Genomic DNA, 18823 nt, shown 5'->3' with positions numbered 1-18823 from the left:
TGAACAAGACACAGCGTCAGAAGCGTCTCGCCTGGGCTAAAGACAAAAAGGACTGGACTGCTGCTGAGTGGTCCAAAGTTATGTTCTCTGATGAAAGTAAATTTTGCATTTCCTTTGGAAATCAAGGTCCCAGAGTCTGGAGGAAGAGAGGAGAGGCACAGAATCCAAGTTGCTTGAAGTCCAGTGTAAAGTTTCCACAGTCAGTGATGGTTTGGGGTGCCATGTCATCTGCTGGTGTTGGTCCACTGTGTTTTCTGAGCTCCAAGGTCAACGCAGCCGTCTACCAGGAAGTTTTAGAGCACTTCATGCTTCCTGCTGCTGACCAACTTTATGGAGATGCAGATTTCATTTTCCAACAGGACTTGGCACCTGCACACAGTGCCAAAGCTACCAGTACCTGGTGTAAGGACCATGGTGTCCCTGTTCTTAATTGGCCAGCAAACTCGCCTGACCTTAACCCTATAGAAAATCTATGGGGTATTGTGAAGAGGAAGATGCGATACGCCAGACCCAACAATGCAGAAGAGCTGAAGGCCACTATCAGAGCAACCTGGGCTCTCATCACACCAGAGCAGTGCAACAGACTGATCGACTCCATGCCACGCCGCATTGCTGCAGTAATTCAGGCAAAAGGGGCCCCAACTAAGTATTGAGTGCTGTACATGCTCATACTTTTCATATTCATACTTTTCAGTTGGCCAACATTTCTAAAAATCCTTTTTTTGTATTGGTCTTAAGTAATATTCTAATTTTCGGAGATACTGATTTTCATTAGTTGTCAGTTATAATCATCACAATTAAATGAAATAAACATTTGAAATATATCAGTTTGTGTGTCATGAATGAATATAATATCACTTTTTGAATGGAATTACTGAAATAAATCAACTTTTTGATGATATTCTAATTATCTGACCAGCACCTGTACATGAATATGTCTAAAAAAAATTTAAAAGTTGAGTGAAATCAGGCATGCACAACCTGGTGTTGCTGCTGTGTGATCTGTCTGTAGTGCTCTGAAATGTGGCCCCCTAAAAACAGAATACTAAGTCTGGTTGGTAAAAGTGACCCAGTTTTCTCCACCACCAGGTGTGACCACAGTGCTCACCATGACCACTCTCAGCATCAGTGCTCGAAACTCGCTGCCTAAAGTGGCTTACGCTACTGCCATGGACTGGTTCATCGCAGTGTGCTACGCCTTTGTCTTCTCCGCCCTCATTGAGTTTGCCACAGTTAACTACTTCACCAAGAGGAGCTGGGCCTGGGATGGAAAAAAGGCAATGGAGGCCCAACAGCCCAAGGTGTGTAGACTATGTCTGTGTATAGTACGTGTATGTCCTTGTTAATAACACATTGTGGAGCCCCAAACCTGGCAGCTGACTCATGTTGTGGGGTGCAAACTATTCTGGGCACTGTAAAGCTGCTCTCCACAAGTTTACCAGTAGATTTGTGGGCTAATAAGGGATGTTCCAATTGTTCTGCCACCAAAATTAATCGGCTGAAAATAGCAAAACAAAAAGCACCTTCGGTGTTCGGCCTAATGAGTCAAAATACCGAACAATTTTTACCAAACAATTACGTTGACATATCGGCAGTGTGGAAGCATTTTAAAGTGACCCAAAAATTGCCTTTTGCAGACATTGTTCTGCTGAATTGTCTCCTAGCACATCCACTCCATCTGTGGCTGACGTCTTAGAAAAGGCAGCAAAAGGTCTGACAAGCTTTGAGTGTTTCTGTCACTCGTTTCTGAGAAGGCGATTAAGCTAACCGCACCTAAATTTGTAGTGCACACATATTCAGGCCTTCATGGTAAACCCACTGAAACGGACCAGTGCGAGCTGACAGGCAGGTTAGCGACTTTATCCTGTCAGTTTCTCTCTTTACAAAGACAAGTCTTGCAGTACGAGAGTCCTACCTGAAGAGAGGCTGTGAAGTTTTCATGTTACATGATATGAGAACCATATACAACATTATTTATCAAATTGGGTCGGACTTGATGAATTTAGTGGGAAAATACACATGTGACAACTTCCGGTTTTCAAAATAAGGTGTCTATATAGGATGTAAATAAGATTAATTGGATTATATTCACAGAAAGTATAAAACATATTACATGTGTACATTAAAAGTAAATGGACACCTGTAATTTACTTTACCGGACCCTCTTGGCCCACCATAGTCTCTCCAAATCCTGGGAAACACTAAGTAAAAAGCACATTTTGACTATTTAAATAATGCAATGGTAAAAAAGGCAAAATGAATGGAAAAAATGTGAATGTACTTGTTTGGTGTCCCCAACACATCTATAAGTCTGTCTGTTTGTGTAAATGTTTTACTGTATTTTTCACCACAGTTCAGCAGAGGCATTTTATAGTATAAGCCTGTGGTTGATGGTGTCGTTCAGCTTGGTTGAGAATGCAGATTGTTGTGTTTCTATTTGGCCGTCTCAGTAATGTCCATTGGTTGGTAGGTAGGTTTGTAGATGGCAGGAATGCCTAACTCCACAACAAGCCAGAACGTCACACATTTGACATATTATGGCCTTATGAAGTTGATATAGTTAACATGTTAGAAAACAGCTGCTCATATAAACACCCAGCGGATAAATATTAGAATTAATTTGTGTTTCTGGCCATATGAGGAATGTAAGACTTCTTTTTTGGTCTTAAAACAACTGGGTTTATAGCTGCTAAATGCTTCACTACCTTCACTAGCTGGTTGCTAATTTTGTCTTTGTGACATTTGGTTCATCACCACATCACCACAAGGTGGATTATAGCAGTAAGAGGGAACCAGAACAATCAAGTTAAAGATGCTAGCCATGAAATCAAAACAATTATCTGAAAGATCTTGACACGTTCTGTAGGACTGAGAGGAACTAGTGCCGCTTTAAAAATGGCACAACTTGTGCACACAAATGGCCACAGAAAATAGAACATTTTTCTCCTGTTCCACTCCAGACCTTTGTAATGCAGACGCTGACATTTCTACAGCTTTAGCACAAGTTGTCCCAGGAGTGGAGGACATGCAACTAACTGCTCTAATATTGGTAATTTCCAGAACATATCGTAGAAAAAAACCCAATAAAACTATCAGATGATAACAGATAATGTTTACTAGGAAGTAACATTATTAGTTGACGTCAGAGCAGCTTAAAATTCTACTGTGGGTTCAGGCTATGTCAATAGCAGTTCAAAATTGACTCCACTTTCCCTTCCTTCTCTTCTCTACTCTATCCATTCTCTCTTCTCTTCTCTGTGTTACTTCCTTATATGGTAGAAGAGTGGTAGTGTGGATAGGATGAGGAGTGAAAACGTCACACTTGATAATTAAGTAGGAGATGAATTAGGCAAGAAGTAGTAGTTCAGAAAAGGGGGATCAATATATTCACAGTTCAGTGTGCCTTCAGTGTTGTGGCACAGTGCCAGTCCATTATTGCCCAAGGACATTGATCTCCACTCTCCACCGTCACTGGCCATCTTTCATTGTTCTTTTTGTGTTACTGTGCATGTGTGCCCGTGTTGTTAACTACTATACCTGTTTTATTATGTTCGATGAATGTGCAGCACCTTTTTTGGTCAGAAGTGTACACTTAATCAGTACGTTTCTTTTTCCCCACAGAAGAAAGACCCTTTGGCTCTGTCTAAAAAGCCAAACAACACATGTTCAGCCGGAGTGAATTATACAACCAACCTCACAAAGGACTCCTCCATCTCTACCATTTCAAATAGCACGGCCGTTCAGCTCAAACCCTCTGAGACCAAGGCCCCAGACCCCAAAAAGACTTACAACAGTGTGAGCAAGATTGACAAGATGTCCAGGATAGTGTTCCCGGTGCTGTTTGGGACCTTCAACCTGGTGTACTGGGCCACCTATCTCAATAGGGAACCAGTGATCAAAGGAGTTCTGTAAGCTCTGCCTCCTGACAACCACTTCAGGATGTGATAACTGGAACGCACTCGAAATCAATGCCAAGCACTTAGTCCTTCTTTCATAGATGTGTTTTTTTAGGTCATTGGATAACATTGCATGTCTGTTGCTTCAGGAAAATGTTGCCATGTTTGCCTTGAGTTTGTATTTGTATGATATAGGACTTTTCCTTAAAGACAGTTCAATTTATCTCATTTTAGAACTCCAGTCATTGATTAGTTTCTGCCGAATTCTGATATTTAAGAATTTTTAGCATTTGGCATTTGTATTTTCTTGTTGAGTCTACAGTAGATGATGGTACAGCAAGGCCAAATGCTATGCAAAACAACATTTTTACTGTGTTATTACTCAAAAGCGGCTTTTACCTTTAAAACTCTTACTTTGTACAAATGGGCTGGAGGTCCAGGTATGGGAGGCTGGGCCCAGGCACATGGGACTTTGCTTCCTTGTTAAAAGCAAATGAATAGCCATGCTAAATGTGTTGCCTTCAGAGTGTGATTACTCATTATGAATGCACTGAAATCTGATGCAGTTACTTTTTCAGAAGCCAATATTTCAACTTTCATTCAATAATTTTCTCTTTATTTTTTGCTACTTTTCTCTCAACATTGAATGGCAAGTTTTCCATTAATGTAACTTTTTTGTTTATATAGAGATTAAATGGGGACTGATTTTAAGCTAAAGTGATAGCGGCAGCTTTGTTTCCAGGTCACCATGTTGAGAATCCTGTATGTATGTACGTAGTTTATGAAACATGTATATATGCCCTGCTTTTAGAAAAGCACCACTAAGCCAATAAGGTTAGCTTCTATGTTATGCATATATAGCAACACAGTGTTACTGTAGTCTAGTGCTTCATTGACTGGATATTGAGAAATGAGCAGAATAGCCTGAGCTTTAGCAATTTTGACAGAATATACAGTACAGTGCTTTTTAAAAACATTTTGTTTTTTAGATCAGTTTGTTGTTTCTATAAGCTTTGATGATAACTTGCAAATATTCTTTATAAATATTTGGATGCTTTGAGCAGGATCACTTTTTGTCATAATTTAGAGAAACTGCTGTAGTTAGGAGAAGGACCTGAGCTTATCAGGTTGTCAGGCTAATAAAGAGACAGAAAGTCACAATGACCAGGTTATTGCATTTTGACCATTGCCATTTTTAAATTATGATTTGTTATGCAAAAACATCGTATATTAATATAAAATAATACATTTTTGTCACTAAATGGCAGTGTTATCTTAATGGAATAGTATGACATTTTAGGAAATGAATTATTCGCTTTCTTGCCAAGCGTTAAATAAAAAGATTGATACCAATTTTATGTCTGTACAGTAAATGTAAAGCTGTTGGTTAGCTTAGCTTAGCATAAAGACTCGAGGCAGGTAAATCCATGAAGGGAATACTGATTCTTTGCAAAGAGATAAATGAGAAGACGGATTCCATTCTCGTGTCTGTACATTTATTATGAAGCTAAAGCTAGAGGACAGTTAGCTTAGCTTAGCATAATGACTAGAAGCAGGGGAATCAGCTGCTGTACCAAGCCAGCTACGTGTAAGTTAAAACGTAGCATTAATTTCAACATAGTGGAGGAGTCAAGCTATAACTTCATAAAAACTTTGTTGCACCACATAAGTTAATTACAACAGAGAGTTAGTATTTAACTTAAAATGTATATCTCCCTTGAGCAGGTACTTGTTGTCAGTGTTGTCATGAAATGGGTTAAAAAGATGGGAGAGAGGAATGATGGAAGAGCCAGAGGAAAATGTATTTGATATTTACATCAGGAGCCAATGTCCTGTGACAAACTACACAGGTTTACATTCAAGATGACATGATCGCATACTTTACTTCCATCACTAATAAATAGTATTTTTTACCCAAATGGTGAAACGTCACTGTCTGCAACAATGTTTTGGTTGACTTTGTTAAATTATAGCATAAGTACAGTTAGAGGAGGTGCAACTTAAGAAAGTGATCAAACTTAAGTTCAGCTGGTGCAACAGGTCCAGCACTAAGGATATCAGCCCGATATTGACAGTGCGCCGGCAGGCCTGAACAATTCGCTAGCTGAGCTAACATAGCACAGAGGGAGCTAAAAACAAAGAAATCAGCAGTTTTGAGGTATTTCACACTTGCAACGCCAACAAGTTCTACGGCTGCTTGCAAGATCTGCAAAGCCAATGTTTCGAGGCATGGGGGTACCACTATAAAATATAACACAACCAACTTAATCAAGCACCCCCAGAAGCCTCATGCCAAAGGGCACGATTTTCAGTCTGTTCCTCACAGTGACGTACATCAGCATCAGCCAGTACCCAAAGCCTGGGTATTGGTATCAGTATCTGGACTGAAAAAGTCAGATCGGAACTTGGAAGGTCAGGGTTAGTGTTACATGTTACTTAGTGGGCTTTAGGAAGATTCAATTTTTTAACCTTCAGACAGAGCCAGGCTAGCTGTTTGCCCCTGCTTGCTGTCTTTTTGCTAAGCCACGCTCTTGATGTTCCAAGACTCTTGGCTCCAGCTTTATTTTTACCGTACAGACATGAGAAAGGCATCAATCTTCTCATCTCACTCTCAGCAATATAGCTAATATGTCATGTTAAAGTGTTTTCAAAGTCACCTTAGGACCATATAAAGCTTTTACATGATTCTCGCTGCGAAGACTGCATGCACTGCACTCACTTCAGCAGAGTAAGTTTTGCAGTCTTCACAGTTCTCCCAGAAATGAACACTTACAATTTGAGCCTGTTGTCTGTTTGGGTAACAGGTTAATCTATGAATGTGATCTTCTCATGTGACTTTATGCCTTCTGCCACTATTTAATACATTTATGGAGCACACCAGTTGTATTGTATTATTACATTTAAGTGAATTTTAGGTACAGGCTGTTCTTTAAATGCAAATATCTGAAGCAATAAATTATGCTCATACAAATAACTACTTCTGTTTATGGTAATGTGTGATTATTTGACTTTCCTTTTGTTGCAGTCCTTTTATCTTTTTGGCAATAGTCTTTTTCTATATATGACTAGACTCTGATTCATTATAGCTCAGCCCTTCCCTCTTTGGAAGCAGAGTGCCCCCTGAACATGTTTAATGTATAACTTTATTTTTTTTTTATTTTAATTGTCTTTTTTTGAGACCAGTTTTCAGGTGATCAATGTAAATGTCTGGGCCACTGCTCTCTTTCTTGATTGTTATGCATACCTGATTCAAAATAAAGCTTAACTGACTACATCTGTTTGCTGTTATTGGTCAAATTCTTTTTTATAAATGTCAGGTCCAAACTGAAACTGATCAGAGATTATACTTTTTCATTAGTTTTCTCTCCTTTGAGATTCCAGATAATTAGAAAAATTCACAGTATGATTTGGTAGATAGTGTATGAATCTACAGCGCATATTAAGATACATCTATGCAGTCGATAAAAAGCTGGCTTAATCTTGCTTGATGGGACAATAGTCTGCGTGTGCTGTTTCTCCTTTGATTACACACATGCACATCCAGATCATGCAGCCTTTACAGTTAGTGGACTGATAAATCCATCTTGGGGGTCTCTGTGGCAGTAACATCTGGCTCACATCTGTTTGTCAAGGATTTAGCTCCATTTAAGTTGCTTTTCCCATTCAGCAGGCCCATACTCGGCACCAAATTAAGCTGTCACTGATGGCACCAAATGACATCAATCACATAGCTTGAGAAGCAAAGATGGGCTGCAGTATATGCCGGTGAAGATGACCGTCCTCTTTTATCGCCCCACAACAGCACTACCAAATCATATTGCATGCTTTCAGAATTGTGCTGTTGCTTGTTTATACACACATTTTTCACGACATATTGATTCAGCCAAAGAACATTTGGCAGTTTCACTTATTTTCGAAGCAGGTTAATGCTGTAAAATCCTAAATCAACAGACATAAATAGATGCACATACATACATACATTATATATATATAGTATAAATTGCTTTACATTATAACATTTGCTTTCTACCAATAGTAGTGCAATTAAAATTAAGAATTCTACATTCTAGCAAGCAGCGTCACTATTCGTTTACAAAATGCACCATATTGTTGTACCAAAGTGTGTTTTTTTGTTTTTTTTTACACCAGCTGAAGCTTCAATTCAACATACATTTTTACAGAAAGGGAAGGCTTAGGCCTGGTCATAAAACAATCTTTATGTTTTAAGGCAACTCTCTTGCAAACTTCAACAGGCCATGCTATCACTGTCATGCCATGAATCAATTTAAAGTAATAGTTTGACATTTAGAGAAATAGGCTCACAGTGTGAACGGTGAATATAAAGCTACCTCCAACAGTCGGTTAGCTTAGCTTAGCTTCACACAAAGAGTGAAATATGGGAAACTTCTAGCCTGTCTGTGCCAGAGAGTCTCACTAATTAACATGTGTTGTTTGTTTAGTCCGTGCATAATTAATCAAAGTGTAAAAATGACACAGTGTGATGTTATGGATGGTTGTGTGACTTGGAGTCTTGTCATCACCATGAGGTTTCCAGGATAACAGCGAAACAGTAATTGCTGTTATCGCCTTGCACTGCTAACGCATCATATTAGCTTTAGCTGAACTTTAGAATAAATCTTTTACAAAAGATGATACATATTGAAATTGACTTTGGTGTCCTGTCTGAACAGGAGAAACAATTACAGTGAACAAAAACTCAATTATTGAATTTACTCAATGTAAATGTGGGTATGTGAATATTGTTTTAGGACAGACTTGAGTCAATGTGAAGACAATATTATGTGAATGTGAGTTGATAACAAATTTGCACGTATCCCAGGGCTTTATAAATCCACTTCATAAACGTACAGAGACAGGAGGAAAAAGGAGAGAGACTGAAAGGAAATAACAGAAAAGTTATTTGTGAGGTTAGTCATGTGGGAGATAAAAACCGTCAGACTGGGCCAGAGGTCTTATGGGCCTTTCCTCTCACACTCAATTCTCTTGAATGTAGCTGTAACTTAGACTTAGATGAACTGCAATCCCTTCAGTATAAATGGTATTCTTTTCAATGAGACACAGATTCCAGTAAAGTTCAAATTAACTCAAGTACGGTAATAATTTCGAACAAATAACACAAATACAAATACATGTGTATCCGAGCTGGTCCCGGGAGCAGACTCCCCAAACTCTGCATCGCATTGGTTGATATATCCTGTTTCGCTCCTCCTCTTGAGGTGGTAAGGGTCAAACCCACCTCTACTTTCCTCTCCACACATATTCAATATTAAAACAACAGTGTATTCTGCCCTACAACACTTCTAAAGTAATACGACTGAAATGTGACACTGATCAATAAGATATGATCTTGATATTAGAAAAACACTGTATATGCATAAAACAATTACAATTACTCTACACACATGCATTACAAGTGCGTATGCTGTGCCACATGATAACCTCCACAGCCTTCAGATTTGCAGACCACTTGCAAAGGCCCATTGTATTCATGTGTCTAGTCTTGTATTTTATCAGGCCAGAGTGCAGGCGCTAGCAACAATTTGTTAAAATCCATATAGGCCCCATTTTCCCGCAGTCGAATATGCAATTAATTCTAAATTATAGCCTAAGCCTGAGCCTCTGATACGGCCTGCTAGCAAAACTGTTCAACTGGCCGGGTGTGTGTGTGTTCTTAACAAAAATGTGAAGGCCATAGCCTGAGAGCAACAGGCTGTGATAGAAAACTGCACCTCAGTGTTACAGTCTATCTTTCAATAAACACCTTAAACATTATTCTAATAAACATGTTAAACATTACCCTAGAATTTAGTAGGTATCAAGCTAGGCATATGGAATATTCAAACATCTGGGCTAACTGCTAAATAAAATGTCTTCAACAGTCAGAGGAACAGACCCTCCCACAGATACGGTTGGTGCATCTGTTGCTAGCTAGCTTACAGCTAATGTCTGTACAGTTCGGCGAATAAACAAAAATATCCCTGCCTGAAGACACCTTTAGATACCTCTGACAGAGTCCGCCTAGCAGTTTTCCCCTGCTTCCGGTCTAAACACACACTCAGACAGACATAGAAGTACGGGTGTGTACCTAAAAGGGTACAAACGCTTGTCGCTGGGAGGTACCCTTTTGAGAGACAATTGTGTACCCTTTATTGCTAGTCTATTTTTGTACCTTATCAAATTGTACCAGTTAAAGTACAATTGTGTACACTGCAATACATAAAGGTACCTTTGAACTATATAGTACAATATACCCATTTAAAGGGTACTAATATGTCCTATTAAGGGTACCACCCCAGTGACAAGCTATTCTGGACTTTAAGGAGACAAAAATGTACCCGAATTCTCTACACAATAATTGCATTTTGACTGTTCATTGATATATCACTTTTCCAGATAAAAAACATCAACATACCAATTTATGTTAAGAAAAAGTTCATTCATTGCAAATACATGTCAATGCCAATGTATAAAACAAGATGTAAAGATTGTTTAAAATATTAACATTTTACACGTTATTTCCACCTAATTAAACACCTATGTGAAACTATAGGATGCATAGAACAATAGACACTTTTCATACTCATTTGATTTGTCCCCTGTCTGTATAAACAGAAAAAATTCAACATATGTAGACAGAATACCTCAATGAAACAAACATTCTATCATCAACTAAATATATTTCTAGAGCCTGGTGGTCTAACTCATTTCCTGGATTTAGCAGAATCCAGTCATTGTCAACTGTGACAGGGTAAGCATGGAAATGATTGTCAAAAGAGCAAGGAAATAAAAGTTTCCCACATAACAACCAAACAATCTCAATGTTCAGAAAGTACTTAATTTTCAAGAATAAAGGGATGGCTTCAAAATGTGCATGACCCACAACAAAAACATCCTCAACGGCCTATTTGACACCATTAAAGATACAGATGAAACACGCTGAAGCACTTTATCCTGAAACTGTACATGTTTGAAACTTAGGTTTAATTTCAGAGCATTCTGTAAATCACCTGGCAGAGATGAAAATGGCACATTAATGCTTTTGCTGAGTGCATTTTCAAAGTCACCTAAGAACATATCTGAAGAAAACTCCCAGCACTGCTTCATTTCATGACGGCTGCTGAGAGTCGCAGTTATGTGTACAAAGTTCCTACATTTGCTGGCAATATTTTTGAAACATTAGTGCTTGCTTTCATACCTCATACACCACAAAGGGCGAAGAGGACCGTACATCAACATAAGTCTAGGATAGTGAATTAAGTAGTGGCATACAGTCAAAGGTCATTCTTCCCGATGCATACATTTTTCAACTCATCATTTCTTTCATGTTTGGTTATGTGTTTTTGATTATGAGCTTTACAGGTGACTAATTTCATTACCAGAGGCAGAACTCTTACCGTATACACCGTACGAAGCGGGACTTTGTCTGTCATTTTTCACATAGTCCACATGATGTTTATGTACTTCAGTTGTTCTAAAAACAAAACAACCCCCAAAACTTTTGTTTTATCTCTGAGCGAGAGGCCATATAAAATCGGCATATCCAGCCAGTATTGAAAGACAGAAAACCGCCCAGTCATAGAGAGGTTGTCACATGAAATAGTTGCTAGAGCAGCTTTAATCGTGTGCTCTACTTCATTAAGACTGAAAGTGAAGCCCTCTGTGGAGAGCATCTTAAGGTCAGCTATCAAGGGTTGTAGTATAGTTTCAAACCCAGACTCTTTCACATGTGAATGGGGAACCATTGAGACTAAGTGAATGTGACTCAACTTTGTTCCTAACTGTATAATAAAAAGATTTTGTACTTGGGTTTACAATTTCAAATTCATCTTCATAAAAATGAAATCTTAGAGCTTGAGGATGATCTTTGAAAAATTAGTGCTCTTTAAAGTAAATGCCAACACTGTGATCTGTCAGAACGTTGTCATCAACTTTTTGTGGTTATCCAAAACAATCAGAAATCATCTCCACAGCAATATTTGTTTCAATACTTGTGTGATTGGAACGTAAGAATAAGTGCCAATTTTCTATCTCAATTGTCTCTTACTGTGTGACTGGTTCTGTCGTGTCCATTTTTGATTTGCAGTGTTCTTTTATTGTGTATGGTGACCGAATTGAATCATATGCTTTCTGAAAAAAATCTGATGTAGGCACCTGTCGCTCTGTGTCTCCATCCTCCTCGCTCAGAGACACCTATGCTCAGTTTGGACTGTCTCTCTGCTCCAGGATGCTTGTAACTGAAGCATCTGTGAGCTGCACTTTATCAGAGGTGCTGAAGTTAACCTTTGTGTGGATGTGTAGAGAGATTTCTGTCTGATCACAATGTTTTCAGTTTCGGTTTTCCACCTCATCGAGTACAGTCCCAGACGGGCTCTGTGTCTGTCAGAAAGCATGTGGTCTACTACCATAGCCGCAGAGCAATAATGCAGGCTAATGCACAGCAGAGGGGCAGGCAGATTATGTTAAAATATTATGACTGCAATTTTATTCTCGTAATATTGTCTCAACATTTGTCTCAAAACTTTATTCTGCAAATGTCAGAGAATACAGATATGTGGTTGTTATTATTAATGTGCAGAAATTTTTGAACATAAGCAAACCTGCTGAAACACAGGGGCTGTTGAAGTCCAGGAGTTTCTAATTAAATAAAATGAATCGATATATCATTGCGGTGAAAAGGTGCCACATGCACATTTAAAGACGTTAGGCTACTTCAGTCATGCCTGCATGTGTGTTAACTCAGCAGGGATGACATTAAATGAGAAATGTTGATCTACAGGAAAAACATATCTGACAGCAATAGAGAATGCCTAAGAGCCTTACTGCAACATAAATAGCCTACACTATAGTTTTACATTTTAATTGTCACCTGTGACCTGAATTTTGTGTTTCCTTTTATATAGCCTAAATAAAGATATTTACTCAATAAATTGGTGCAGAAAAATTTACCAGAATGCAGTAAATGAAGTGTTTAAAGCCCAAATTAATTTTTTTGTGGGTCGATACAAGTAGTTTACTATTATAAAGCAACATTTATTGTTGCTTTATAGACTTAACATGAAAGATTTCTGGGCTGGGCTAAGCCCCCAATGTTTCAAGAGCCTGGAAACGCCCCTGCTTCAGAGCAATTAGAAATATTGTTTTTGTGTTTTCAATAAACATGCTGCCTAAAAGAATGATAATTGGAAAAAGCCGACTGGCAGTTTCTTATCCCACAGGTTATGTTGAAATGAGGTTTGTGGGCATGAAACCAGTCCAATATGCTGAATTGGTGTCCTTAGAGTCAAGGTCCTCTTTGAACATTTCAAACACTGAAGCAGTCCAGGCATAATCAGTAAAGAAGGTTTACCACTCGAGTTACAGTCACAGGCAAGGGTTTGTCTCCATTTTCCATGTTTGTGATGTGATGTTTAAGCATATTTGGGAGAACAGTTGTGAAGTACTCACTGAAGCGGCGGCATATGTTGACTGCAGAGGGGTGCATAGCATCGACCTCATTGCACAACTGAGATTTAAAAAAGACAAAGAAAAAAGAAAGAAAGACATATTATTTGCTGTATTTAAACAACCTTTGACACTAGTTAAGAAAATCAGGTTTAGGCATCATTTAGGACAGCAGTGTGTGATAGAGGGTATGCCCCCCACCTTGATGGCAGCTGACATCACTAAAACACTTGGATGTTTCTGGGGAAGACTGTAGTGGCAGCCAAAACAGTTGTGGTAAAAATATCTTACAATAGGAAATTAATCACAACTGCAATAGATGTCTATAATAACCTTTTTCAGAATTTCTTGTGTTAATGTATATCAGTGTTAATGAACAGACGGGGGACAAATTTAAGTGCTTTAATTTGTCTCCCGTTCGTAGCTCAAGTTGGCGTCAGCTTAACTGTTCTGACTTACCCCTGAGGATGTTCTTAGGAATGGATATCTCCTCATGTCTTCAGAAGACATTCCTCCAATTTCTCTTTGCACCCCATTCATAGGTTTTCATCGTGCATTCTTTCACCAGATTCACGTTGGGATGCAACTTTCTGTATTGCTCACCTTGATATGAGCCTCAACAGAGGTTGCATCCTCCCCCACAATGCATGAAGCAGACAACACTGATTACAAATCATGCACACGCAATATGACTAGATTTCTTGCCTTACATTTTGTGAAGCTTTAAGAGGGTGTGGGGACTTACTAGAGATGGCTTCAGTCGTCTGGGACATGAGGATGCAGATTCTTCTGTGGTCTTTGATGTACTTGATGAACTTCTCTTTGACTTGTTTCACTTCCTCATTGTTGATTAGTGGAGCCCGGTCGGTTTTGAATTTGCTCTTGAGTTTGCTGTGCCAGGTATGCTGGTTTTTCCAAACAGATATCATGAAAGTAAATGATGTGCATTTCTGTTATTTTGGAATCTGCTGAGGAGAGACCAGAGGAGCGATACTTACATAACCATTCTCATGGACATCCCTTAGGAAAGGGTACCTCACAATCAGTGCTTTGACAACCTGAATGTAGTCTGAGTTGGTTGGATACCTGTCTCAAACAGTGACAAAACAAACCGCAAGTCCCATTAAAAAAACTTTTGTTAAATATGTTAATCTGTGGTTGCAGGTTCAGTTGTGTAGCTTCCTTGCCACATTAGCCCCATCATTAGTAGGAAGCTTTTTATATACAGTCTATAGTATGCCCCCCTTAGTTACTGTTGCTAAGTCCAACAAATTATTCGGACTTGTCTGATTTATCAGTCACTGCCACTGTCTATAATTGCACTGAAAGGTTAGCATTATATATTTGAAGGTTGTATTCAGGCTGTCAAACGGATGTGAAATGAATCAAGCCCACCGATCACTGAGTAAAAGTGAACGGCCGCATCACCTGACGATTGAGACAAAGGACAACAATATTAAGGATTAACACTGTTCCTGTAAAGCTGGGTAGGTCTCTATTCACTATTACAATCATTAAAAAGCAAAAACACTAGGGCTTTATAGCATTACATTCAGTAGTAAGTTAGCTAGCATTATCTTAACTAACATTATGTAAGAAACAATCCACAACCTACATTTTTCTGGATTTGTTTTAGGTTTTGGAAGGAGAATAAATCGTATTTCTCCTTTCAACCTGTCTGGATAGCGACTGTTACAGTACTACTAATAAGTGTCCCAGGAACAGTGTTTGACCATATCTTGCCATCATAACTACTCCTTTTGCATACGAGTCAATGGAGCGCAGCCATGAAAGTGTCGGACCTCAGTTAGAGCGAGACCTATACTGCTGCATATTCAGGGTGTGGCTCAGCGAAGGGTCAATTGAGAATTAACAAATCCTTTTCTTAAAGCATGCATATATTTGGTTTGATATTTGGAAAAGAACACTTACATTGTACACTTTGACAGCATTTCATACAGGGTCCCAATTATTTTGTCGCGGTACTTTTGTTCCTTTTTGACCGGTTCTTTGGCATCTAATCAGCTCTGGATAACTTTGTGGAATTGTGGAATGGAAATGACACCTCATTGCAACAAAGAAAAGATGAAAAAGTAGCACATTACATTCTTACCTCTGGTTTTTCTGGGGACACATGAGCATCACAAGTTTGTTGTTCTGCTTCCAAATTAAGGGTGACCTCCTTGTAGCGGAGTGTGAAGTCTGCATTTTAATTGCTTTTTGAAAGAACTGTCGAAAAGATACCCAATCATGCTTTCTGTTAGTCCTCAACCCATTGTCTCTCCATCCATGTCATTGTCTGAAATATAAATGAAAAAGCTATTATTATATATATACAGAAGCACTGAAATTTTAGACAAAGAAGACAAGATTACTACGAAAATGACTTACCCAGACTTTTTGTCAACTAAAACTTGATTAAAAAAGACCAGGATATTTGACACAGGACTAAGACGATCACTAAATTTTAAAAAGGCTGACAAAAATAACACTAGTTTACAGACCCCTGAGTGACATTGCTAGTAGTTAGCTAGCTATCTTGCACTTTGCTACTGAAAATCTCCTGTCCTGCTCAGCGGAGTTTGAGCGGCAAACTGGTCATTAACTTAGAGTGGGCGGGGTCAGGGAGCAAGCCTGGTGATGACGTTTCTCACATTATTACAGCAATTATTTCGAGCTAATTTACACAAAATATTTGTATGTCTTCTTCTTTCTTTACTGTACTCCCCAGGCCAGTTGTCCATTAATGTACCCATACTGAATATGTGTATTTTGTATTGAAGCAATAAGAATTTTCAAAAAGCGTGTCATATTACGTAAAAAAGAAAGAAAACAAGATTTAGACTACCACACATGGACTGTATATAAAAACTTGGTTGAAATACACTGTCAGTCATTCAATTTACCCAGCTAACCACAGCTAACACTGTTTACAGTTTGTACTGAGATTCATTGATGCTAACTTTGGAGCAACTGAGTGACACATTTTTCAGTGCTGCAGGTAACTGGGGATGAAATGGTACAAATTTGTTCTTATGTTTGTTTGAAAGCACTTTGTACCCTTTCTGTAAGTAAAAAGGTGCACTTCTGGCCTCTTAAAGACCAATATTGTATCTTCAAGGGAACATTCTTCAAAAGTGTACCTGTAAGTACAGAACTGTTGTCTCGTACCGTATAGTGTGTATGCTAAGCTAAGCTAACCAAACCAGCTGCTGGCTGCAGCTTTACATTTACTGTCGAGTGTGAGAGTGATATCAATCTTCATATCTAACTGTGGAAAAAAGCAATTCCTTTAGTTTGGGCTTTTTGTGTGCATTGATAGGAAAGAGCAAATACATCACAAACAGACACCAGTAAGGTGTATAGGAAGCTGTGGCCATTTGAAGAACTGGGAAGGTGTTAAGAGTAACAAAATGTGTATGTATAGGCAACTTTAATATAAGGCACTATTAATTATGGGTATTATCTATGACACTTCTGCAAAACTGCTTGGTCAGGGATGAGAGGACACTCGCTGTACCATATGTTCAGACAGATACTGCAGCTACTTTATCAGCATACAAAATATCTGTAGCTCCTGCATGGAGCTCACTGATGTAATTTGATTTCTGAAATGCTGAGTGAGCACTCTCTGGTGTTACTACAGATTCAAGTGGGAATGTACCTTTCCTCTGCAGTGGCACAAAGGACTGTAACAGTCTATGGTATGTAACTGACCTTATCTTTCCATAAACACAACATACACGGATCACTGTACTGCTTACAAATAAAAGCATTAAACATTTTTGTTGATTAAATCACTGTTGATTTCACAAAGACACTGCAAACATCAAGTCACATAATCCTACTAGTGTCAAGTGTACAAAACATTGCGCCGGTACAGAAGTGAATTATAATGTTTGTAAAAGTCATTTGGTCTCCTTGATTCAAACCCTGCAGTTGCATGCGGGTAATTAAAAGCCTTTTTAAACCACAGTAACAAAGAATGAAAACACAAATTTGACAGCAAAGTAATAAAACAGGAAGGAAATATTAAATACTACGTAGAGGCAAGCATCATAAAAGGGACGTCAAAAACAAGAAAGGACATACACAAAAACAAGACCATAAAAAACAGTTTAAAGAAGTCATTTGAAAGTTAAAGCAAATAATTAGCCCTGATCTTCTTCAGCATGTAATTTCAAAATCTACAAGTACTAAAGCACAATCATCTTCACATCTGGTTTTTAATGTACAAAACATGAAGAAAAAACACGTGGCTTTGTTGGATGTGGGATTGACCAAATATTTGATTGAAAGGAAGACTGTACTAGACCAGTATTTTACATTCTAAGTGTTATTGCAAATTCTGAAATTATCTTTCTGACCTTTCAACTAGACACAATTTTCTGTTCCCTTCCCAAACAATGCACTGTGCAGAAGTGTTAAATTGGTGGTTGAATGAATGCTCACACAGTGCTGTCATGCAGAGATTGCACCAACTTTAATAAGTGAATTATTGATGAGACATGTACTATGCAGATATGTAGTCTTCTGCACTGATGCATAGTTCATAACGACGACATTTGAAAGGTCAGTGGAAAACTTGTAAAAGTACAAACGATTAGTGGTAACTTTCTATACAGTTTATCCTGCATGGCAGCAAATGTTACCTTACTTCATTGTTCAGTGAAAGAACTGAAATAACAGAACTAAAATAACAGAAGTAGGTGAAGTGAAGTATTTGTTTTTTAATTTTAATTTTTTGTAGAGCTCTTACTTTATTGATGCTTGTAATGTTGTTCCATTGTGGCATTTTATAGTAAAATTGTCATTATCAAAAGATGATGTTAAATAGAAGCTCATTATCATCATAACAGAGTGTGTGAGTCATTTCATTATGATTATACAAATAATATATGTGCTGAAATGATGAAGCGTAAGAATGACTTTTGACTCTGATTTATTAATTGAACATCACTAATGAGTGTAAATGAAGATAATGAAGGAAATGAAGGAAAACATACAATTTACACTACTGTAACAGACATGTACTGACACATATGAAGCAACATTTTGACAGCAAAAAGCGGGGGCGTACTTTACATTGTAGGCATAGACTGTGTTGTAGGTAATTAGCAATCATGTGGCACTGCTGCCGTCCTGTGAAAAATTGTGACTGTAAAGTAAAGATAAAGATCGCAAACACATGTTGATCAGCAATCTGCAGCCTACATGTACTGAAGTACTGATAACATATAAGGTGTCTGTATTCTGAAGACTGAACATGTGATTTGGTTTTTACACTTTGAATGTAAGCTAAGCATTTGTGTTTAAAGTTAAAAATGAGGATGTCCGTTTAGCTCTTTGTAGGAGAAGGTTTGCATATTGAAAGTCTTTGGTGGAATTGCAGACAACGCAATTGTAAAATGGGACCTTCCCCTGTCCTTTCCTATATTAAAAAACCCCCAAATATATATATGATA

General features: G+C 38.3%; 1 protein-coding gene across 2 annotated transcripts in view; it reads left to right on the top strand.

Annotated features, from left to right (window-relative positions):
- gabra5 (gamma-aminobutyric acid type A receptor subunit alpha5) overlaps positions 1–7172 on the top strand; it is a 31190-nt gene extending 24018 nt beyond the window's left edge. For both annotated transcript variants that reach the window (XM_046049748.1, XM_046049747.1), the window contains exons 9-10: positions 1090–1301; positions 3622–7172. In XM_046049748.1, coding sequence (XP_045905704.1) covers positions 1090–1301; positions 3622–3912 — 503 coding nt within the window. In that variant the 3' untranslated portion in view covers positions 3913–7172. The remainder of the gene's footprint in view (positions 1–1089; positions 1302–3621) is intronic.
- The last annotated feature ends 11651 nt before the right edge of the window (positions 7173–18823 follow it).

Source organism: Micropterus dolomieu, linkage group LG05, assembly GCF_021292245.1.
Source record: "Micropterus dolomieu isolate WLL.071019.BEF.003 ecotype Adirondacks linkage group LG05, ASM2129224v1, whole genome shotgun sequence".
NCBI classification, from domain to species: domain Eukaryota; kingdom Metazoa; phylum Chordata; class Actinopteri; order Centrarchiformes; family Centrarchidae; genus Micropterus; species Micropterus dolomieu.
The sequence above is the reverse complement of the archived record's forward strand: the minus strand, read 5'-3'. Positions and strand labels throughout refer to the sequence as shown.